The sequence below is a fragment of the Bombyx mandarina genome, chromosome A1 (genome assembly GCF_030267445.1).
Source record: "Bombyx mandarina strain Sakado chromosome A1, ASM3026744v2".
NCBI lineage: Eukaryota > Metazoa > Arthropoda > Insecta > Lepidoptera > Bombycidae > Bombyx > Bombyx mandarina.
The window spans coordinates 8,839,630-8,864,564 of NC_143234.1; the positions used below are offsets into that span (position 1 = coordinate 8,839,630).

At 37.9% G+C, this 24,935-nt stretch overlaps 1 protein-coding gene and 1 long non-coding RNA gene across 5 annotated transcripts; one reads left to right on the forward strand and one right to left on the reverse strand.

Moving 5' to 3' along the window:
• Positions 1–97: 97 nt before the first annotated feature.
• Positions 98–21,352, reverse strand: LOC114253463 (facilitated trehalose transporter Tret1). 4 transcript variants are annotated; one of them, XM_089739798.1, is made up of 4 exons: positions 21,336–21,352; positions 4,187–4,239; positions 3,186–3,321; positions 98–1,947 (listed from the first exon to the last, which is right to left on the reverse strand). In XM_089739798.1, the coding sequence occupies exons 2-4, from the start codon at positions 4,205–4,207 to the stop codon at positions 620–622; spliced, it is 1,485 nt and encodes a 494-aa protein (XP_089595924.1). In that variant the 5' UTR covers positions 4,208–4,239; positions 21,336–21,352; the 3' UTR covers positions 98–619. The 4 variants fall into 4 exon arrangements, with proteins under 4 accessions (XP_089595924.1, XP_028044140.2, XP_028044141.2 ...); XM_028188339.2 differs by lacking the exon at positions 21,336–21,352 and adding an exon at positions 20,382–20,663; XM_028188340.2 differs by lacking the exon at positions 21,336–21,352 and adding an exon at positions 11,575–11,617.
• On the forward strand, positions 16,893–18,892 carry LOC149499506 (uncharacterized). The gene is made up of 2 exons (XR_016325705.1): positions 16,893–18,335; positions 18,445–18,892. It is a non-coding gene; the product is annotated as an uncharacterized LOC149499506 (long non-coding RNA).
• Positions 21,353–24,935: the final 3,583 nt, after the last annotated feature.

Here is a 24,935-nt window from a genome sequence, read left to right on the forward strand (position 1 = left end):
ACTAGAAGTCATAGGTAATGAATTGAAAATTTGAAATTAGAATTCAGGCGAATTCAGTTAAGTCAGCGCCGCAGTTTTGAAAAAAAAATGAAAAGACTTTCTTGAAACTTTATAGTTTTTTATTCACAATTGTACATACACGTTATTTGTTTCACATTTTGAGCATAGCTTGTCTTATGTGTAGTTTACACAATGATTGACTCTCTTAACCATCGATATATCGATGCTCTTAACATCCGAATATAAGTAATAGCACTGAAATTTAATAGGAGTTTTCTTATTATTATTAGATTTTGTTATTTTATTAATCTAAAATTGCTTTTTTCTCTTAATAAAATAAATGAAATATTAACTGTAATTTTTTTGTAACAGAATGATGTATCTGAATGTTAAAATAAGTAAATATTGATCATACTTGAATATTATGCATGTTAAGTCTGAGTTGCTAATCTTCGCTAGCTACCAACATTGTATGTCCTAGTTTAGTTATAATATGCTTCTACCAAAAAAATGCTTAAAAAATATGGGCCATATTTACCCCACTATTTACTAAGTCAAGAATTCTTAATTCGCTGGAAATCCTATCACAGTTGTTTATGTGTTATAATAAAATAAAAACTTACGATACCAACACACTATCGGTTTTATTTATAAGCGTCATTTGTACTTCCGGGTCTGCGTTCTTTTTGCCTTTAAAACTGTCTTCGATGTCTTGAAGGGTCCTGTCTTTGGTTTCCGGTAGTAAAATATACATTATAATCAAGAAGAACGTTAAAATGGCCGAGTACACCAGGAACGCTCCCTCGACCCCCACAGAAGAATACAAATGTGGGGCCGTCTTCATGGAGATCACAAAAGACGGCGTCAAAAATGACGTTGACAAAGTAGATCCTAGACTTCGGTAAGCTAACGGGAATACTTCGCCACATATAACCCAGTTCAATGGAACGAGGCCAAGGCAAAACGAGACCGTGTAGAATATCATCAGGGACATCGGCATTAGCTCCAGCAGCCAAGTCGCCGTAAAGAGACCGGCTTTTCTCATGTAAATAAAACTAGATATAAAAGCGAGCGATAGAACCGTCGTGAGGCCACTCGTGAATAATATCGTTCTTCTTTTGCAGTATTTCAAAAGGAAGATGGCCAAGAACGCGCAGATCGTGCGGAGTAAGTCCATCACGGTCAGTTGCCACGCCACGTCTGTGGCGTTTTCTTTGTCCAAAACGGCTTGGAGGATCGTGTTGCCGTAGGCCGCGAACATGTGGGCTCCACCGAACTCGAAAACGACCAACATGCTAATCGCTATGACGGCTGGCTTATAAAACTCTTTCTTCTTGAATACTCTGAGGACGCTCTTTATCGAATTTATCGCCGTTTTGAAGATTCCATTCCTTTTTGATATCGGTTCGTTTTTTTCCGATGCAACTTCTTCCTTCTGCGCATTAACCATCGCTTCGAACTCCTCCATTTGTACGGGACCTCCGCCTCGAATCCACCTAAATGACTTCCTAGCCTCTTCGTACTTACCTTTGGAGACCAGCCAGCTTGGCGACTCCGGAGAAAAAGATATTATCGCCATGGCGATCAACGGGAACATGGAACAAACCACAGCAGTCATTTTCCACGTTAAATGCGCTCCCCAAAGATGTGACAAGAAGATCCCGAGACCTAGTGATATGGCGAATGTCCCCAAGAACGCTCCCCTGTACTTTGGGTCCGTATACTCTGCCACTAATATCGCTGCTAAAGGTGTTCTTAGCCCTAAAGCCAGACCGTGGAGTAGCCTCGCCAGAATGAATAGAGGGACAGAGTTTCCGAATACGAATATCAGCCAGCCGAGTAGAGCTGGTATAGTTGTGAGGAGATGAGCTTTTTGACGGCCATACTTCGTCATTAGAACCGGCGATATGAAGTTACCCACTATTCCCATAACGCCGACAACTGAAGCTGAAAAAAGGAATACATTTTGAAGGTTAAAAGGTTCCTAGTTCACGGTTTATGTAAAAAAAATGTTGGGTATTTTTTTCCCCTACCTATGCTGATAGCCTTGAGAGGCTATTTCAGCTTCTTGACGTGTAGGTGAGCTCACGGGGCTCAACCGGGAATGTTGCTAACACTGGCCCTAGCAAGAGCAGTGCTTCGCAGAATCTATCGCCGGATCAGAATTGCGACCCACTGAGAAGATCCGGCGAGAAACTGTGGGCTGTATCTATGGGTCTGGGTATTTTGGTTTACAGATTGCCTATTAAAAATCATAATTCTGAAGATATTCAACTCTAAGTGAAGAATCGTATACTTTATAGGGCATTTTGTGTATCTTGTGGATTTGTATACTTTATAAGCATGTTGTAGATGATCAGACTACTGTAACCCGCTTAGTATTACGTGGTTATCAAAGCCCATAAAGATCGTAATATAAGCATAGCCTTCAAACTACATGAGGTCGAAATCTCATTTTTAAAGAATAATGGCCGTTCCATACTTCAAATAGAACACAACATTGCTTCGTGGTACTACTATGCAAGCGGTACCACTCATGCGACCTCAATACGGGATACTAATAAACAAATTTCATGTTAATAGTTTGTAAGGACTTGTCTAGAACAAATGGTCGCTACTATTTAGGAATATATCCACAGGTTTTGAGGTCGTCGTGGCCTAAAGGATAAGACGTCCGGTGCATTCATGTTGAAGCGATACACCGGTGTTCGAATCCCAGGCGGGTACCAATTTTTCTAATGAAATACGTACTGAACAATTGTTCACGATTGACTTCCACGGTGAAGGAATAACATCGTGTAATAAAAATGAAACCCGCAAAATTATAATTTGCGTAATTATGTAGGACCACTTGTGATTCCGCGCGGGTAGGTACCACCACCCCGCCTATTTCTACCGTGAAGCAGTAATGCGTTTCGGTTTGAAGGTTGGGGTAGCCGTTGTAACTATACTGAGACCTTAGAACTTATATATCAAGGTGGGTGGCGCATTTACGTTGTAGATGTCTATGGGCTCCAGTAACCACTTAACACCAAGTGGGCTATGAGCTCGTCCATCCACCTAAGCAATAAAAAAAAAACATAATATCGAAAGGCTTAAGATTATGGATGGATAAAAGACATAAATCAATACTTAGATATTGTGGGGTATTGCAATTTTTAAAGTCGACTCATCATCATACTCACCAATCCATGATGTGTCGTGGTCGCTGAGTTTGAAGTCGCCTTTGCTGCTTTCGATTTGCGCAAAAAGAACAGCCGGGTAGCCGTGAGCACAGCCGTGTCCTGCTATGTTCAGTGCTGCGCCGCTCACGACGAAGGCCTGGAAGGATTCGACAGAACATTCACAATCGACATTGTATGTATAGTTCGAATCCTTTTTAGCAGTTTATTTTAGTAGTGGTCAATAATGATTCAGCGCGTTGTCGGAATTAAGATAATTAAATATCACAACTGGTTAATCGGAGCGTTTATTCGCGACTGAACTTAAAAAGTAAAAAGCAACGGAGCTTGCGGGCGCAGCCGCATGTTAAGACTACGAACAATTTTGTTTACATAACAAACTGTGTCCCTACACCTTTTTCGCGGTGATGAAGAATCATACCAGAAAACTAAGACAGGCCGATGATCAGAATCTATAGGTTGAAGTTTCTGTTGCATAATGGTTGTGCCATCTTTCAAACTAGAACCCAGGGCTACTTCACAACAAATATAAGCAGTAAAGCCCGCTTTTACTGGTGGTAGGACCTCTTGTGGGTCCGCGCGGGTAGGTACCACCACCCTGCCTATTTCTGCCGTGAAGCAGTAATGCGTTTCGGCTTGAAGGGTGGGGCAGCCGTTGTAACTATACTTGAGACCTTAGAACTTATATCTCAAAGTAGGTGTAGATTAATTTCAATTTATTCTCACTGTTCATTTCGGTGGAAGGAAAAGAAAAACATACCAACGGTGACATGGTGATGTTTTACCAGCTTAGGGTTCATAGAGAAGCAACCGTGAAAGAAGTCGTGCCGTAATCATAAACAGATGTACCCAGAATCCCATCTGTTTCTGCCACGAAGTAATCATATTTTCCAGGCTTAAAGAAGATGAGCCGTTAATCCAAGGCGATGTTCAATCTCGGTTGGCACCAGCTGTTATTATCAGGGGCCATTAAGAATATATCCATATTAGAAATGAGAACTTACCTGTTTTATAAAGGATTCCATGTTTTTGAGTCTTCATACAGGAATTAGTGACTCTGAAAAGGAAAAATATTTATTATCATCAGTTAAACATTTGTTTGGAGTTTCGAAATTATTCCCAATCTCAGCTAGTTACTTCTGATTTATCATGATACGTCATTTGTAGGTATATAATGTGCTTTCAACTTGACAAGCCTTGTAACCATCGGTCTTCACAGATTCAAGGACAACAGTGACTTTAATCTGATATTCCAAGTTTAGCTTTCATGTTGTAATGTGAAAAATATTTAAGTACACAAGTAAGTCACATTTTATAGTTTAAAACTTAGTGGGTTTTGGATCTTGCTTCCACTTATCTACTCCTATAGCCCAATGAAAGCTATAACCTACTTCTAAACCACATGAGTGCTAAGCCTTCAAGTCTGGCTTGCTCTTTCTGTTTTCATTGACGCACTTCTCGAGAGAAAATCTAGTTTTTTTTTTTTTTTTTTTATTGCTTAGATGGGTGGACGAGCTCACAGCCCACCTGATGTTAAGTGGTTACTGGAGCCCATAGACATCCACAACGTAAATGCGCCACCCACCTTGAGATACAAGTTCTAAGGTCTCAAGTATAGTAACAAGTATAGTGCTTTGAAATGACGCCTATTCAGAGTATTCCGTTCAGAAATAGGTAGCTTGCTTAGCTGGGCTCACAGCGCAGTGTTTAGACCTAAGTCTTTTCATATCAAAACTGTCTCCAAAAACATTGCCCATGACAGAAATGGGTTGATAAAGAAATAAACAACAATTAACCATAATAGCAATGGATATCGCTATTATGATTTTATATTCATGACACAGATCGCCGTTGAACAATGGAGGTTGCGAAATGAAGACATAATAATTGTACCTACTGCAGATTTACATCTTCACACTTCATGATCACTGGAGTGACTGTTTGTAAGAAGCTAAACGATAAACTGGAAACCATTTTTTTTTAAAGTTGGGTCCACCCGTTGTCATTACCGCAGGTCATGGACATCATGATGTAGGTGCAGCTATCCACCTTGAGACATGAAATCTAAGTCTCAATTGTATTGTATAATGGCTGTCCCACCTTCCAAGCCGGGTAGGGCCTGCCCCCCCCTTACGATGTAACAAAAACCTCACCTCACATGAAATTGCGTAAATTCGTATTTTTTTCTAGATCTTATTGTTACTATTCACTACAAAAAAAATACTAATTTAATACACTCATTCATACCACGCTCTTCTTAATTTCGGTAGAGCTTTCGGAACACTTATTAAATGCATAGTTATAATATTTTTTAATAAAAATCAATTTTATTGTTGTTACGTATTTTGAGAAATGAACATTTATATAAAGCAACACTAGAATCAAATTTTAATAGTACTTTCTCCGATTTTCGCGAGTTCTATAACTTATTAAATGTATAGTAATTTTTTAATGAAAATCAATTTTATTGCTGTTACGTATTTTGAGAAATGAACTATTATATAAAACAACACAAGTATCACATTTTAATAGTACTTTTTCCGATTTTCGCGAGTTCTATACTAAAAATTAACTACTTTTATGGCTTGATTTCGCGATGGATAACGAACGACGGATGACATCTTAGTCGTCTGACCTCGAAAACCGTAAAGCATTTGGAACATCGGAAATGATTAATTGAAAATAATAAATCCGAGATTAAGTTATTCGTGTAGTTTTAATCATAAATAATATAATTAAAGCCACTTTGACGGCTTTATATTGGGTCTGTTTTTATTTAATTACTTCCACGAATATAGAAAACATTATTAATATCAATAACCACTTCAAAGTAATCCGCATGTAGTTACGTTAAAAATTAAAAATATCGAAATCAAATATAATTTTCCGTTGGCGTTAGAATCCTCAACCAAACAAAATCCTTGCCTAAAGACCGTCAACTTTCCACAATTATTAGTCAGTTCGATTAGTGACACCCGCGAAATCACCAGGCACTATTACATGCAAGAAAGCAAAACGATAGGCCTTTTATCTCCTTTTATGGTTGTTGAAAACATCGACACGCTTGTGCAGCGGGGGACCACTGACAAGAGTGGGGAAGGGACAAGACACTAAAAACTTAATAGTGGTAGGGCATATTTCGAGCCCACACGAGTAGGTATCCCCGGCCAGCTTCTCAATAATGATACGTAGACGCTGCTCCCATTACTGGTTATTACCCATAATTTACTGGTGGTAGGACCTCTTGTGAGTCCGCACGGGTAGGTACCACCACCCTGCCTATTTCTGCCGTGAAGCAGTAATGCGTTTCGGTTTGAAGGGTGGGGCAGCCGTTGTAACTATACTGAAACCTTAGATCTTATGTCTGAAGGTGGGTGGCGCATTTACGTCGTAGATGTCTATGGGCTCCAGTAACCACTTAATACCAGGTGGGCTGTGAGCTCGTCCACCCATTTAAGCAATAAAAAATTAAAAACAAAATTTGAAGAGTGATACATTTGTTAAACATCACACTATTATCTTACGTCACAACATTGGTGGCGGTTGGCTTTCAAGGAAACCCTTCACTCCGGATGGAACATGAGCTCGCCCATTCACCCGGTGCAATAAAAAAGGCCTTGAAGCCTGATGTCCCATAGTTTTAAAGCTATAGCTACGAAATATGTCGTATTCTTCCGCGGCCAGTGATCTATATTGACTGTTTTACAAAAGCCATACGAAAACTAATATTAATCACAGATCCTTAGCATTTAAAAGTCCTATTGCATAATTGTTACTTTTAAATCTGCTAACTATAAAATATGCATGCGTAAATAGACACATTTTTTTGTTATTGAGACTCAGGGCCGGACTTAAACTTAATGCCGCTCCTGGGCACCAGAAAAAAATCCGCCCCAATACTGGAATTTTACCTAAACTTATAGTTAATATAATATTTTATTTTTTCAAATTTAAAATACCTAATTTATTGCGGAAACTTTCCAAAAACATAAATAAATATTTGTTTTTTTTTAACAATTATAAATTTTGATTATGTGTGTCTCATAATTATATTACAAAAAAAAAACTAGTTAAATTTCCTTAATTACAGAAAATAGAAAAATTGATTATTATTTTAAATCTCCAAGGAAATAAATTGATTAAATCATTTTGATCATTAATTTTTATCAAAAGTGCCAAAATTATAATTCACCAATAACGGATGGATTGAATTTCTTGAATTATTAATTAAAAAGAAAATTATTAATGAATTAATTATATTGAGCAATCTTGATAAGCCGCCTTGGGTACTTGCCCCGACTGCCCCTAGTGTAAATCCACCACTGTTGAGACTGTTAACAGGAAAATCTACAGGTATTTTTTGTCGCCTGTATAAGCAGTATTATATCTTTGCTAAGTGAATTAATAGTCATTGTAGATATAGATTGAATTGTATTTTATGAATTTTAGGGTTTCTTAGTCTAATAAAAGAACACTTCATTATTTAGTACATTCCGTCCGTTTATAACTGCCAATTTAGTCGCTCGCTGGGTAGAATGGAACGGATTGTTAGATGGATTAAAAAAAATCTGTAGGTTTGTTCATGATATATTTCTTTCGAACGTCGCCTATCCGATAGAAAGTTAGTATGTTTGTTAGTGTGAAAGTATTAATAACAATCCGAGCCCAGTGCTTATAGTTAAACTGCTAGTTGCGTGATTAATATTGTTTTCTGAGTTTTAACTCTCTTCAACTCCGCTACGGAACTCTTTACCGCATTTAGTCCGAGAAACACCAGACTGTTTTTTTTTTAAACTAAGTCGATTTTTATTCGCGAAGGCTGTTATTGTCTCAATAATCACAGACAGTTTTACTATAATTTATAATCTGTGAATACAGGCAAGCGAGCATAATCTGGTAAACTATTAGTTTTCTCTTCAGTCAGGAATCGAGGGTAAGAAAGAGAGTCAAATTGCAAGGATATCTTGATACAACACGAGTCAGGTGTGTAACAAAAATAACCGGTCTTTATTCTTAGCTGTTTTGTTTAAATTTTTAAGTATCACCAATATTTATAACAATATGGCTTCGAAGAAGAAGATCTGCACTACTTAATGGATTTTTCATAGATTTTCAGTGAAGTGCATCTGTTTTGATGCGAGTGATATTTATTATTGAAAATGATTTGAAATATTTCCTTTTTTGTATGTTCCGTCGCGACATGGTGTAATCGTACCCAACGATTTAACTATGCCGGTCTTTAAATACCAAATCGCGATCTCTATTAACGCCGGTGACCATTCAACGCTAGATGGGTTGAAACCTCTTTGATCGAAGTTGCGGGTAACAGCTGGTCTATCTGTAAAACTTCGAAACATGTCCCATTCAACACAATTTTTTTTCTCTTACCTATGCCGATAGCCTTGAGAGGCTATTGCAGCTTTACCCTAGCGTGTAGGTGAGCTCTCGGGGCTCAAACCGGAAGTGTTGCTAGCACTGGCCCTAGCAAGAGCCGTGCTTCGCAGAATCTACCACCGGATCGGAAACGCGACCCATTAAGAAGATCTGGCGAGAAGCTCAGTGGGCTGCGTCTATGGATTCATTTACTCGTCGAGCCCTTCGTCGCAAGCGACGGGTTCGGCGGAGACGATGACCGGTGCTTGAGGTACCTAAAAGCACCGTTAATGGATCGGAAGGATCCGTAATGACGTGTTCAACACATAATAATAATAATAAATACGCGGTTCTAGTGATAAGCTGAAAATACTACAAAAAATTCTTCCTTAAATAGCTTAATGTTCGTTAAGTTATTAGACTTTATATTATCATGTTAATAAACATCAAAGTTCTAAGGTGTCTCGAAATGGATGATTCGCGTTTTGGTATCAATGGGCTCCGATCCTTGGTTCTAAACAAAATTGTGACATCCACTTGTAATATTCATAAATAAAAAAGCAAATGCAACTTGCATGGCTTACGTTGAACCAAGTATTAAGATAATTAAGAAAATATACTTCGAAAATTAGCATTAATAAAGATTTATCTATTCATCTACACTTTGTTAATAGACTAGTTAAAGGGCAATTAAATTTATTAGTCACCTTTATTGTCTAAAGGAGACACGCAATGGAACAAACAACCTTGCATTGAAAAATGATGGTACAATAGAAATAAGACGCAGTCGTGGTCTACTGGGTTATAAGCCTAGTTATGGTTGAACCGATGGCGTTTTTTTTCCTACATACTTAATCTAGTAACCTCGAAGGGCTATTCTAGATTCACCGAACTAATGGGTGAGGTCACGGGGCTCAAACTGCTAACACTAACCCCAGCAAGAGCCGTGCTTTGCAGAATCTACCACCGGATCGGAAACGCGACCCCCTTAGAAGATCCGGCAAGAAACTTTTTTTTTTTATTGGTTAAATGGGTGGACGAGCTCACAGCCCACCTGGTGTTTAGTGGTTACCGAAGCTTATAGACACCTACGACGTAAATGCCGCCACCCACCATTGGTTATTACTAGTTGTTGGATATCTCTGCTAATGACCAGGGACGTCTTAAACTAGGATGGGGCCCTTGGGCACACAAAAATTTGAGGCCCTTTTGGAAAGTAAAAAAAGCTAATTATAATAACATTTTTTACTGAGTATGAGACCATTTATTATAGGTAATCAAATACAGTATGATATAATATGTCATTAATTATATTAGAATGCTGCTGGTTTTTGGTTACGATTTCGATAACGGCTTCTTTCGGGATTTATGTTGAGCAAAATATTCTATCATAGTCATAGTATAGCCTTTTAAATACCTTCTGATTACTGATTTGTGAAAAAATGTTTTGAGAATAAACGTGCGAGAGAAATTGTCGGTCTTTCGGGGGCCCCTGAGAATGGAGCCCTGGGCACGGGCCCCGTGTGCCCTTATGGTAAAGACGGTATTACTAATGACCCAGGAATATCATTAATTTAGACAAATCGGTACCTTTTCAAAGGTTTCGAAGCCTGCCTGATACGAGCACACGTCTGATCTTTTGGGCCACGGTCGTTTCCAAACATAAGGCCCCTATAGCAAATAACCGTCATTCGTTAATCATTAGATCAACTATTTAGAGGGTAATGAGATCTCAATTTACAGTCAATGACGACGATTAGCTGATTATAAACAGGTCGGAATGGTCAACATAGGAGTAATTAACAAATTTAATAAAGTTGAATATAACGGTAGCTTTTTTTAATTTATTTATTGCATACATGGTTGGACAAGCTCACAGGCCACCTGGTGTTAAGTGGTTACCGGAGCCCATAGACATCCACAACGTAAATGCCGGGAACAATTCTGTCACACATTATTTTAGCGAAACTTTAACCGTTTCTGCAGCGCACTCAGCGGAAGTTCTCAAAAGGTAAAAATAGCCGCGATTTTGAAACATTCTTTATTGGTGCTCCGCTTGTATTTATATGAGTGTTGGACTCCTTAATAATAATGACAATAAATAATAATGTTAATTTTAAATGCGCAGTGAAGCGGGCGAGTACGGCTAGTATATGACGCACAGGCCCGCCGCCGTCGAGCGGGGGTCAGGGAGGCGGATCTCGCCCAAGCCCTGGCCCTCTAAGTGTTACTGGTCTCCCTCACATGTCGGCCTGGGGACCGGCGAAGGGGGCCTAAGAAGACGACGTGCAAGCTGCTCTGCACGCGTTTTATGCATGAGCATCCGGGTGATGGAAGGCCGGCTATCCTCAACCCACGCTGGTTCTGACCCAGCGGGGTATTCCGTAGGATAGACCATTCTAACCGGCGCCATCTAGGCGGGCTTCGGATAGCCTGCCGACCGAGGGGGCTGGTGGTCGTGGCGCCGACGACCGCCAGTCCGGCGTCCCGACGGGGAGGGTGATGGGAGAGATGTGCTCAGCACTAAACGCTTCACTTTCCCCCCTTTGCCTTTTCATGAGTTTTGTCTCATGCGAGGTTCGGACGTTGGTTGTTGAGAGACAGGAGGTTTTAGTCGGTTCGACTCCGACATGCCCCGCCCTTCATCCCCAGTGAAGGGCGGAAGTCCGGCGATTTCCTCCTGACAAAAAAAAAAGAGTACGGCTAGTCTATATCTATATCTATACTAATATTATAAAGAGGAAAGATTTGTTTGTTTGTTTGTTTCGAATAGGCTCCGAAACTACTGGACCGATTTGAAAAATTATTTTTCCATTAGAAGCCGACATTGTCTCTGATGAACATAGGCTACTTTTTTTAATTTTTTTTTATTTTTTTTTTGGTTTCATGTGTGTTTTAATGTTTCCGAAGCGAAGCGAGGGCGGGTCGCTAGTATAAAATATACCTGTTTCCACCAGTGAAACACTGAGTATTCAAACACTAAACGATTTTAAATAACATTTAAACGTTTTATACCTACCTATTAAAATTATCACTTGTATTTAAAACAACATCAACAACAACCGATAATTGACTAAACTATTTACAATATAAGTTTCATTTTTATACCCGTGTTCGTATTTTATAAAAATATCCTTGACTTTGAAAGGAATCCAACGAACATAGACTTCTTTTGTCTCTTGTCCTTGTTAATATGAAACGATCTTTGAATATTTGTCTATTTAAAGGACTGTGAAGTACGATAAACTTTTTTATTATAGTTAATTATGAAAGTATAATATGTTTTAATTTTAATTATGGAAGTTCGAAGCATCTTGCGTGAAAATAGTCGGGTCTGATTAGGCACCTAATACTATTCTACCTATTTTTACCGCGAACCATGGGTACTAGTATGAAGTGTGGGCTTCTATTAATTACTATAAGTCTTAGCCTTAGATGGTAACATTCAAGTTTATAGGCTCCGGAAAACACTTAACACCCAATGTATACTGTTAGCGCATCTACGTAGGTATCTAGTACACCTGGCTGACACACATGTTATATACGTATGTAGAATAGGAATCGTGGCGCATAAAATAAAACTTTCACTGTTCCAAAATCTTCTGTTATAATCATCATCATCATCATCAACAGCCCACAGTCGTCCACTGCTGGACATAGGCCTCTCCCAATCTACACCACTGAGCCCGGTCTGCTGCTCTCCTCATCCACTTCTTGCCGGCCACCGTGCGGAGGTCATCGCACCATCTAGCCAGGGGGCGTCCCACGTTACGTCTTCCGCTGCGCGGTCTCCACTCGAGCACCCGTCTGCTCCAGCGATCGTCAGTCCTACGGCATATATGGCCAGCCCACTGCCACTTCAGCTTGCTGACTCTTTGAGCTATGTCGATGACTTTAGTTCTCTGTCGAATAATCTCATTCCGGATTTTATCCTTCAGAGAAACTCCGAGCATGGCTCTTTCCATGGCTCGCTGAGCGACTTTGAGCTGACGGACCAACCTTACTGTGAGTGTCCACGTTTCGGCTCCGTAAGTCATTACCGGCAGGACGCACTGGTTAAAAACTTTCGTTTTAAGGCACTGTGGTATGTGCGATGAAAAGACTCCACGCAGTTTGCCGAACGCCGCCCAGCCCAGTTGGATCCTTCTCTTGACTTGACTTTGTTATAATAATAATTAAAAATTAATTAACACTTTTATTACGCCTTGCTCATTTTTTAACAGTCTTCGCCATCTTCCTTTTCTCTTCTCTGTCTTTCTGTTTGTCATTCTCTTTTACATTTCTGTTTCCTCTCATCTACATATTAACGCTTCGTTCCACACTCTTTTCATACGTTCCGTACTTACCGATCCTACACGTATATAGATAATAAGCACCCAGCACAACACAAACAGCCAACAAAGCTGTTCATCACACGAATGTTTGCCCGATGTGGGAATCGAACCCAGGAACCTCGGCGCGACAGTCAGGGCTGCTAACTACTGCACCATCGAGCCAGTCTATCATCGATCATCGAGATATCAATCATCAAGTCTCTATTGTATGTTTCAAACTAATAATATTTACTCGTCGAACTCTGCAAAGAGTTCGACGTGCAACCTAACCTAAACATTAGCCCGCTAAGTTTCTCGCCGGATCTTCTCAGCGAGTCGCGATTCCGATCCGGTAGTAGATTCATTCGCGAAGCAACTGCCCTTGTGTTGTTAGGTCTCCTTTGAGGCGCTCGGGCAGCTGTTAGCAAATCCCACCCCTCCTGGCTGAGCCTCTGCTCGCCCACCTGTCCTGGTAAAACTGGAGAGGCCTGCGGGCCACCAGTAATACTTCATTCACAAAAAAATTATTATATAGCCTATAATCTATGGTAAATAAGGCGGGCAAATATATTCGTAGTTCATTTCACTGGCAACAAAACCTTAATTTTAGCTCATGTACAGATTGAAAAAAACGGAAGTAAGTTATTGAAGCCTTTTTTTTGTATTGTGCGCCAGCTATTAATATCAGCGTTTGCATGAACACTGAAAATGATAAAATTAAACCAAAAAATAAATTACATTATCGCACGTAGTTTGATATTCGGAAGTAATTACTATTATAATGGTGTTTTGAGGTTAGTTTACGTGATTGAAAAGTTTGAACATATTCAAACTATGCTTGTTTGCATCTAAACAATTTTAAGTTTAAATAATTATAATTCGCTTGGAGTTGATATGACAATTTTTGGTGTGATGTTGTAAGGAGTTTGTGGACTGGAAGAACCTAGGCGCAAACTAAATGATGTAATACTGGTAATAGCTGGTAATATACTGAAAAATAAAACAAATACAGCTGGAACGGGGCTTAAAATTAATTCTAAATCGACTCACCTAGAATGTAAGTTCTAAGGTAAAACACAAAAAAATACGCGAAGTGAGAACATCCTCCTTTGATAGGTCGTGAGAAATTCGACAGCATGTTTCGATTTTCGAATTTCAACTCTATTATCATACTTGTATTTATTTTTTAATTAAAAAAGAAATATCTTAAAAACATCATTCTGTAGCGGATAGCTGTATTTATTTTTTATTTCAAAAAAAGCGAATTACTTTAAAAACACTCTTTAGCGGCTTATGGAATATATTATAATGTTTTTAATCTATCTCGTTATATATGTCGGCGCAAATATGACTATTTACCTACTGATCATCAACTAATTACTCTGTGATAAGAAATTGATGTTAAACAGTTCCTTTTATTGTAATTTCAATACTTTAAAACGTGTTTGAAAAACGTGTAAACCCGCTCACGTGTTTGAAAAACGTGTAAACCCGCTCACGTGTTTGAAAAACGTGTAAACACGCTCACGTGTTTAAAACGTGTCAACACGCTCACGGGTACGAAGCCCCATAAATACGGCCGTGCTGTCTAGCACTGATTGATTCGTGTCCGAGCCGTTGTACTGTACGGATATCTCTGTAACGTTGTTATGCTTCTCGTGCAATATACGAAGTTTTCGTGAAGTTCTCGTGAAGTTTTGTTTCGGAAACCCAAACATGAGTCATTCGTCAAGAAAGTGGTGACCGCGACGTCAGCGGTGCTGACGTCACACTTTTTAAAAACATCACGGCGGTCCCTCATCCGTCATCAGAAGCGGGATCACACGCCGCCTCCGCTCAGCAACAACCTGGTGACCAGATAACCGTATCGGCGGATAATGACTACCCTCCAGCATCAGCCGATAAGCCTGTACCGTCTGCTTCACAAACCAGCATGGTCGAGCGACGGAATCAACAATCAACTGATCAATGAATACAAAAGATAAGTTTTTATTTTTGATTACTAAAATTTCACCACAAAATTCATCTGAAGACCATGATATCCTTACACAACGAACAACACCTTACACATTCTTATCCCACCTTCAATAAATCTACGAGAACCTCCGAGAAATGTACGAGAACCTCCGAGAAATCTACGAAAACCTCCGAGAACCCTACAATAAAATCGCATTAATAGTCTCAAACTTACATAGTTACAAGTAACGCAAGTATAACAGATGCGCTACTCAGAGAAACTTTTTATTCCTGCAGATCAATGGGAATCAAAGATAAACCTACGAGAATCAACGAGGCTGGTGCAGAGCGCGCACCGCCCAAGTGGGATCACATGCCGCCTCCGCTGAGCAACAACCTGGAGACCAGATAACCGTATCGGCGGAAGAAGACTACCCATCAGCATCAGCCGATGAACCTCTACCATCTACTTCACAAACCAGGATGGTCGAACAACAAAATCAACAATCGGCATAAGGATAAGTTTTTATTTTTGATTAATAAAATTACGCAACCACATGAGTACCACAGTGTACGCCACCACATGAGTACCACAGTGTACGCCACCACATGAGTACCACAGTGTACGCCACCACATGAGTACCACAGTGTACGCCCACTACATTAGTACCACAGTGTACGCCCACTACATAAGTACCACAGTGTACGTCCACTACATAAGTACGACAGTGTACATCCACTACATAGTACCACAGTGTACGTCACAATATAAAACTACACAAAATAAGTTACTTTCAAAGTAACATAAAAATGTACACAGATACCAATCTCAGAAACAGACATTCCATTGTTTCAGGTGGACTCCAAGAACTCTCTGGTGATACACCATACATGGGCGGCTGGTGCAGAGCGCGCACCGCCTGTCAGTATGGCCGTGTCGGCGCAAATATGACTATTTACCTACTGATCATCAACTAATTACTCTGTGATAAGAAATTGATGTTAAACAGTTCCTTTTATTGTAATTTCAATACTTTAAAACGTGTTTGAAAAACGTGTAAACCCGCTCACGTGTTTGAAAAACGTGTAAACCCGCTCACGTGTTTGAAAAACGTGTAAACCCGCTCACGTGTTTGAAAAACGTGTAAACCCGCTCACGTGTTTGAAAAACGTGTAAACACGCTCACGTGTTTAAAACGTGTCAACACGCTCACGGGTACGAAGCCCCATAAATACGGCCGTGCTGTCTAGCACTGATTGATTCGTGTCCGAGCCGTTGTACTGTACGGATATCTCTGTAACGTTGTTATGCTTCTCGTGCAATATACGAAGTTTTCGTGAAGTTCTCGTGAAGTTTTGTTTCGGAAACCCAAACATGAGTCATTCGTCAAGAAAGTGGTGACCGCGACGTCAGCGGTGCTGACGTCACACTTTTTAAAAACATCACGGCGCACAGTGGGTCGATACTGTGATTTTAGTGACTTAGGGACCAACTTTGTTTTTTTATAATTTTTTTTATGTAGATAGATAGAGCTCGTTAATCTCAATAATAATTGTTTTGGGCAAAAATTACAAAAACTTTATAGTTTGGTCAGAAAAATGTGTTTTGTGATTTTTTTGTATGGAGCGGGTCACATTAAATTAAATTCCTGCTAAGTACCGCGAGGTCCCGCTTTGAAACTTTATTTTCCTTATACCTTGTCTAGTCTACTATCATTTGATGCTATGAACACGTGCATAAAGTTGCAACTCTGCCAAATAAATGGATCGAAAAAATTTAATAAATACAAAGAATAAAAACCTTTATTTTTTTTTTCGTAAGTGTTTTTAAGTTAAATTTGATATGGATTAGTAAGTAAAAGCACGTAATGATACCCATAATTACATAATACCTAACAACAATACATTTAGTAGGTCTCTAATTAAGCAATCTCTCTAATTATTAGGATAGTTAACATTATTTAATGAGGATAATTAGTTAAGCAGCCATTACTGGGTAGTAGAAAATATAGTAAACATTTGTTTGTCTCTGGAAGTATAAAGTGACCATGTTTATTATATACTAACTAGTGTTCGTTTATTCGTACTACAACTAACATCTTGTGATTGTCGTTGTAATCTTGCTGTTTCCGTTATAATTGATAATTTTGTTAACAATTTAGAATTATGATTTTAAGAGAGCAACTACAGTCGCTGTCTGATAATAAAAAACTCTTTCAATTCCTACAAAATCAAATAAACGTGACCGAAGAGAAAAATGTTGAGCTCCAAAAATTCTGTACGCAATTTTGTTCAAATATAAGTGCAATATGGAAACGAAGTAGTCGCATGTTAGCACAGTTTATAAGAAAAAAATATGATTGGTTAGAATGTGCAATAAACTGGCCTGAAGGAATGATACCTGAAGCTATCAACACTGCACATGAAAGGCTCGAGATTTCTAATACTGAAGATGTTGAAAATGTACCACTCTCAAATGTACTACAGAAGCCTCGACATCTATTTTTGCACCTCGAAAACCTTTTGAAGAACTGGGATCCAGGCAAAAACGAAGACGCATTGAACAAATTTACCAATCGCTTTCGTTATCCCCGGATGAAATGAAAGCTACTACAATTGCTAGTTTGAGAAACACTAGAAATGAAGATGTAGGAGAAATTATGAACCACTTGTCAAATCACCCTGAAGATCTAGAAAAAGTTAAGGAGTATTTAATTACAAGTAAAGTGAAAAGTAGTCCATATTCTCCCGATGAGGCAATATTAGTTTCACTTAAATGAAGTGGCAGTATATAAACCTAAGAGAAGCAGCAAGTGAAAATGGGTCTGATTTATACCCTTCTTAATATAAAATTAAGCAAGAAAAGACCAAATGTTATCCAGGGAAAGACGAGGTAATTATTACTGAAGAAGGGAGCTGCTATTAAAATGCAAGCATTACTAAAATTGGCGCTATATAGGCTTTTAGATGTGATTACTTCAGATTTGGAGTCTGCAAGAGAGCTACTGCTTATAAGCAAATAGGCTTTAATAGAGCCCCAGGTCAAAGTAATTATAAACAAAAAACTGAAACAGAGTTTGATGATTCAACTATTTTCATGGTCAGTCTAGTTCCTATAAGGCTTCAGAAATTTGATGGAATAATTGTTTGGGAAAACGACCTACCCTCATCAACTTTTTATTGCCGTCCAATAATGTTTAAATTTACAAAAGAAACGCAGTCAACAGTGACAATTATAAAAGCTAGCATAACAGAAGAAATAGAAAGACTTCAGCCATCAAAAATCAAACAAGTTGAAGTTAAGCATCAATTGCACATGATGATGATAGACGGCAAAATAACCTCATATTTGTCAGAAACATTTTCTGCTGTCTGTGATATTTGCAAAGCAAAACCGTCAGTTTTTTGGAGTGACTTGCTTATCAAAGAGAAAACAATGAAGAAATATTCCAGTGTGGAATGCCATCTTTACATGCCTGGATAAGATGCATGGAGTGCTTACTTCATATCGGTAAATATAATTTTATTACTTCACAATTTTTTCATCGTATGTAGTTTCCTGTGAGAAAATTTTTTAAATGACACTTTTTTTGTTTACGTCTTATCGTTTGGACTTCAAGAAATGGAGTTGCAAGGGGCGATGACAAAGAAAAAATAACAACCAGAAAAAGTGCTATACAGCAAGCGTTTGAAAAGGAATGCGGTTTACTTATAGATGTTGTCAAGCAAGGAGTAAGAACAACCAATGATGGCAATACTGCCAGAAGATTTTTCAGGGATGCAGAAGAAACAGCCCGCATAAAGGAATACGTAAAGATTTAATAGAGGTTTCACGTGATTCTTCACTCTGTTGCATCTGGAGAGCGCGTTTCCAATTTTTCCGAATTTTTTAGATATACTGCAGTATTGTATGTTAATTTATATACCTGGTATTATATATCCCTTCCAGTATCCATAAATTGTTGGCACATGGCAGTGATATACAATAATGAAGAACTTTGGTGCCATTCGTATAGGTAAACTCTCGGAAGAGGCAGCGGAAGCTCGCAATAAAGATTTTCGGAAATATACAGAGAGTTGTTATTCAATAATGAGAAGTAGAACGTCGACTAATGAGGATATTTTACAAAATCTTCTTTTTCTGACCCAAAGATCGAAAGGTGAAACAAAATATATAATATTTAGAGATATTGCATAATTAGAGACCTACTAAATGTATTGTTGTTAGGTATTATGTAATTATGGGTATTATTACGTGCTCTTACTTACTAATCCATATCAAATTTAACCTAAAAGCACTTACGAAAAAAAATATAAAGGTTTTTATTCTATGTATTTATTAATTTTTTTCGATCCATTTATTTGGCAGAGTTGCAACTTTATGCACGTGTTCATAGCATCAAATGATAGTAGACTAGACAAGGTATAAGGAAAATAAAGTTTCAAAGCGGGACCTCGCGGTACTTAGCAGGAATTTAATTTAATGTGACCCGCTCCATACAAAAAAATCACAAAACACATTTTTCTGACCAAACTATAAAGTTTTTGTAATTTTTGCCCAAAACAATTAATATTGAGATTAACGAGCTCTATCTATGTACATAATTTTTTTTATAAAAAAACAAAGTTGGTCCCTAAGTCACTAAAATCATAGAATCGACCCACTGTGCGGCGGTCCCTCATCCGTCATATATGAGTCGTCTATTATCAAAGGTGGCAATCTGTGCATTTGGACAAAAAAATGTTATTGATATGTCAATACAGATTGATTTGAATATAATCGTCTCCTTCAAAGAATACGGTTCAAAACCTGCATTAAATAAAGATTAATACTTAACCTGTTATTTATCTAAGATGTCGTTCAGAAGAGTTTTGTGACTGCCAATGGAATACAAAGTCAATAATTCGTTTTTCTGATTTACCAATAATTGTCCAAAACTCACATTGCCGGCTTTGATAATAGTCGACTCATATATTTCATTAATACGATGTTATCGGTTTCTGAGACAAACGCACAGACCGACTTTATGGGTGCGGAACCCAATATTTTCGTAATTTGCCACGGAATTCTCAAATGCAGATCAAAAATCAATGAACTGACAAGCATTTATTGTTATTTTAGCACAGAGCTACGTGATTAATTATTATGGAACAAATAAATCAAAATAATAAAGTGTGTGATATAAGCCAATTTTTTTTTTATTGTTTAGATGGTTGGACGAGCTCACAGCCCACCTGGTGTTAAGTGGTTACTGGAGCCCATAGCCGTCTACAACGTAAATGCGCCATCCACCTTGAGATATAAGTTCTAAGTTCTCAGTATAGTTACAAAGGCTACCCCACCCTTCAAACCGAAACGCATTACTGCTTCACGGCAGAAATACGCAGGGTGGTATTTCTGCCGTGAAGGTACCTACCCGTGGGACTCACAAGAGGTCCTACCACCAGTAATTACGCAAATTATAACTTTGCGGGTTTGATTTTTATTACACGATGTAATAAAAATCATATGGATGGTAGCAGTTTTAACGAATGTATAAAAAACAATAATACTCACAAGAAAAAAAAATTAAAATTCCATAAAACGGGCGCGAAGGTCGTTGTCATTTACTACTCCAATCAACGTATAAAACATAATCAATTAATTTAATACCGTCATCATTACAAAATCACAATCTAAATTATTAATCACAGCTACAAAATATTGGTAACTTATTGGATGCTTTATTTAAATTTGGTTGCCTGTCATTTTTTTAACAATTCTCAACAAAAGCGCGCGAATATTTTTAGTGCGGGGAAAGCAGACGATCCGCTTGATTTCTCCGTAGTGTTTGCCTCGACTCAATCCATCGTCTGACTGTTACACAATCGAAAGGCTAGTGATGTTAATAACTTACTAGTTTTGCAAACGCTAAACTATTCGCATTCATTATTTTTATTCCTCTTAAGTAAAATTCATAAGCTTGTCAAAATAAATTGACACTCCTTTTTACTTTTACGTAAAACGATTATGTAATGTATGTTTTCTTTTTAAATTACATTACTCTTTATCTAATGTCGATATGCATGTAAATAGCAAGCACATCACTACGGAAAAAATGCAGAGGTGGTCCAAGTTTGTCGGTCTAGTCACGTAAACGATTGATTGTGCAAATAGCACGTAGTATTTTACACAATATACACACACATGTGACACATGCAAGAACCGTTATGACATAATGTGAGTGATGCTTTCTAAGATTCTTTAGGGTTGTCATTTCGTAGAGTCCGGTCAGGGTTGAACCGAAATTTTATATTAATAATACAGGTAATTACTTGTACCTGTCTAAGGCGTAAATTATTTCAAGTGCAAGCATCATATCATAATTTTTTTCTCCTCTTCGGCTAATGAAAGATCGGTAGTCGATTGGAAATTTAATTTGGCTCAAAGTTTTATTACTGATTGCGTGCTGTGTTCAACAACAACGGCCAATCTAAGGTTAGTGAGATGACTACGTTAGAAAATAATTACCTATAATAGGAGGACATTGAAACTACGGGCAAAGGATGAATAAGTCTGGGGTGACACAAATTTCTTTTGAATAAAAGCCGGATGCACAGTATTCTAGTAAGATTCATACCATAAACAATTACTTTGCTTTACGTTACTCGGATCCAGCCTTCAGCGCGCTGCGATTTAATACTCCATCGCCGCCGCACTGGCTACGTTGTTTAACATGAGTTACGCTGTGACTATAAAGACCTCTTTACACTCTCGCGCCTTTTACCCTCACAGAGTTGATGTTAAAGCGACCTCTATATCCCTGAACAAACACCGATGGCACCGCCTGGGCAGCATCACTAGCCATCTTTATTATTTTCCTACCTATGCTGATAGCCTTGAGAGGCTATTTCAGCTTCGGCCTAGCATGTAGGTGAGCTCACGGGCTCAAACCGGAGTGATGCTAACACTGACCCTAGCAAGAGTAGTGCTTCGCAGAATCAACCACCGGATCGGAAACGCGACCTACTGAAAGATAGCTCTATCGCTCAGTCGTCCTTGGATCTTAAATATTATGTTATTATTTTTGCCCTTTGGCGGTTGGACACAACTTAAAAAGAATATTACTTCATTAATGAGAATCGTTCGGGACATATTCCGTCAAACAAATTTAAGCGTGAATTGATTTCGTCTAGTTACCCCAAAATGCAAGCTCAAAGAGGATATACACTGCTCTAAAGCATTGTGTCTGAAACTAAAACTAAAACATGATTTCAAAGGCTTGATCAAGCTATAATTACCCTCATTTAATTTTCGTTATTCTAATGATAGAAATCATAATTCAAATGTATTATTGTATCTATATTAATGTATAATCTACAGTGGTTTTTACGGATGTTCCGTTATAACTACTGAACCATGCATCCGATTGACTTGAAACTTGGTATCCATGTAGAAAATACATGTACTTAATGGATTGGCTAATATTTATATGAGTGTTGGATTCCCTAATAATAATGACAGTAAATAATATTGTTAATTTTAAATGCCCAGCGACGCGGGCGAGTTCTCTAGTTTTTTTTTTTTTTGTTTGGATGGGTGAACTTGCTCAAAGCCCACCTGTATTATAATGTACGTCTCAAAAGGGAGGTGGAAGCAGTAAAAACTGTCAGCTTAAATCGACATTATCATATCGAAGGGTGAAGGGCTATTTGGCTTAAGCGATTTACAATTTAAAAAGTCTGACTTCATTCGCGTGGTCGTTTGTATTGATATTTTTGTAACAACAAACAAAATGATTAATAACAAAGTAGGATACCAATTAAAAACTAAGAAAACTTAAACGAAAAGTCAACCAAAGTGTGATATAGTAATAAATAAGCCTGTTAATTTTTGAATATTTTATGTTAAGTCTCAATCAAATCTTCTTTTTTTTTATTGCTTAGGCGTGTGGACGAGCTCACAGCCCACCTGGTGTTAAGTGGTTACTGGAGCCCATAGACATCTACAATGTAAATGCGCCACACACCTTGAGATATAGTTCTAAGGTCTCAGTACAGTCACAACGGCTGTCCCACCCTTCAAACCGAAACGCATTACTGCTTCACGGCAGAAATAGGCAGGGCGGTGGTACCTACCCGTGCGGACTCACAAGAGGTCCTACCACCAGTAATTACACAAATTATAATTTTGCGGGTTTGATTTTTATTGCACGATGTTATTCCTTCACCGTGGAAGTCAATCGTGAACATTTGTTAAGTACGTATTTCATTAGAAAAATTGGTACCCGCCTGCGGGATTCGAACACCGGTGCATCGCTCGATACGAATGCACCGGACGTCTTATCCTTTAGGCCACGACGACTTAAATCTAGAATTATGTAACTATAGTTACTAATATAGAAATGCGTATTACGTATTTTGTTGTTTCAATTAAACATAAAGTAAAAGTTGTTTTTAATTACATACCTTATGGGCAATTTTACGAAATTAAAATTTAAAAAAAATGCCCTTGTTCCAGCAGTGGATATAAAGTGGGACGTCAAATTCTTGAATTTTTTGTGATGTTGTGAAGGTTTTGTGATGTCTTTAATATTGTAATTTCTACTTGTTTGCACAGGGAACTCGTGTGTCTGTCCTTCTCAAAATAGAAAAGTAATCAAATATGTGATGTATTTAATTTAATTTTATTTATATATGTATTTTCATATATTCTTTAACTTTCCTAATCTTTCCCTTGCGAATCCGATCAACTTTTTTTTTATTACGTAGTTTCCCAAGCTTTGATTTTGCTCTGTGACAAATGCGCAAGCCGCGTGAGCCAAAATCAAACAGAAGAAGAAGAAAATATGTGATGCCCCAATATGAAAATAATTTTATCTACTTACACCAAATATCGCGGATCAAAATTGTTAAATCACGCACGGCAATATGTAGATAGATTTTTAAATTCAATAACAATGATATAGTTTCCTGCTTAATACAATAAAATGTAGTTGACACTTCTCGGCCGTGTCTGTAGGGTGGCAGTATGTTTTCTTTGCCTATCTACCTGCTAGTGGCCTCGAAGTGCTGTTCTGGCTTCGGCTTGGAGGACAAGCTAAAGAAGCTCTACCTGAGAGAATTTGCTAAGATCTGCTGTAGCAAGAGCTACTCTTGCTTCACTGAATCTACCACCGGATCGGAATCGCAGCCGGCGAATGGCTCAGTGGGTTTATACAATATATCGTCTTTTCGCATTAAAAGTGTACAAATTCCAAAAATATTCGAAATTGAGTTAACATGCGTAAACATTTGGTATCACCAGTATTTTTCTCATAAAATACTGTCAAAAGAGCGTAGTTTAGTTTGTTTTTTTTATTTTTTATTTACGTATGTTTTGACTACTATTAACAAAATTAATACATAATTTTATCTTACTTTAAAAGACAGATAATTTATATAACTGGTAAAAAATAAAAAATAAATGTTGCAAAGATGATTAATATAAAAAATATCACATGTTACACCTTTAAAACACTCTCCTGTAAAATTAGTAAGTTTTGAGATTATACAGTTTTAATGCGAGAAGACTATACACTAATAACAGCAGCAGCAAATACAACAATAGGTGTCAGCAAATCTCAAAATTAATTAAGCAATGCTTTCCACTCTGTCTCAAGAACAAATAACTTTTATTGTAGGTACTAGATGCGTTTACAAGTTTCGAGTTTTGATATTTCAAAAAAAAAATGCACCAAAAGATAAAACTTGAGTTATATACTAAACAAAAGGAAATCGATGGAAAATAGAGGGGAAAATGCAATTAAAACCTCTTATATCAATTAATTGTCAATATATACTTCCGAAAAAAATGCAGACAAAATGTAGGTACTTACGTTGTCTCCTTACAAATAAAAATGAGCGGGCCAAACGTACGCGCTATTACCGGAATTGCTGAACCAAAATAAAGAAAAATCAAACAACGAACAGAACGTTTCTAAAATAAGGAAATAATTACTTTATTTTAAAAACCTAGTCAAGGTTCAAGGAATCAAACGCAATAAGTGTTAATAAAATATTTTTTATCATTCTAATAAAATGGCGGATCAATCAGACAGGGTTGGTACTCGTTTTGAATCATTAGCATTTA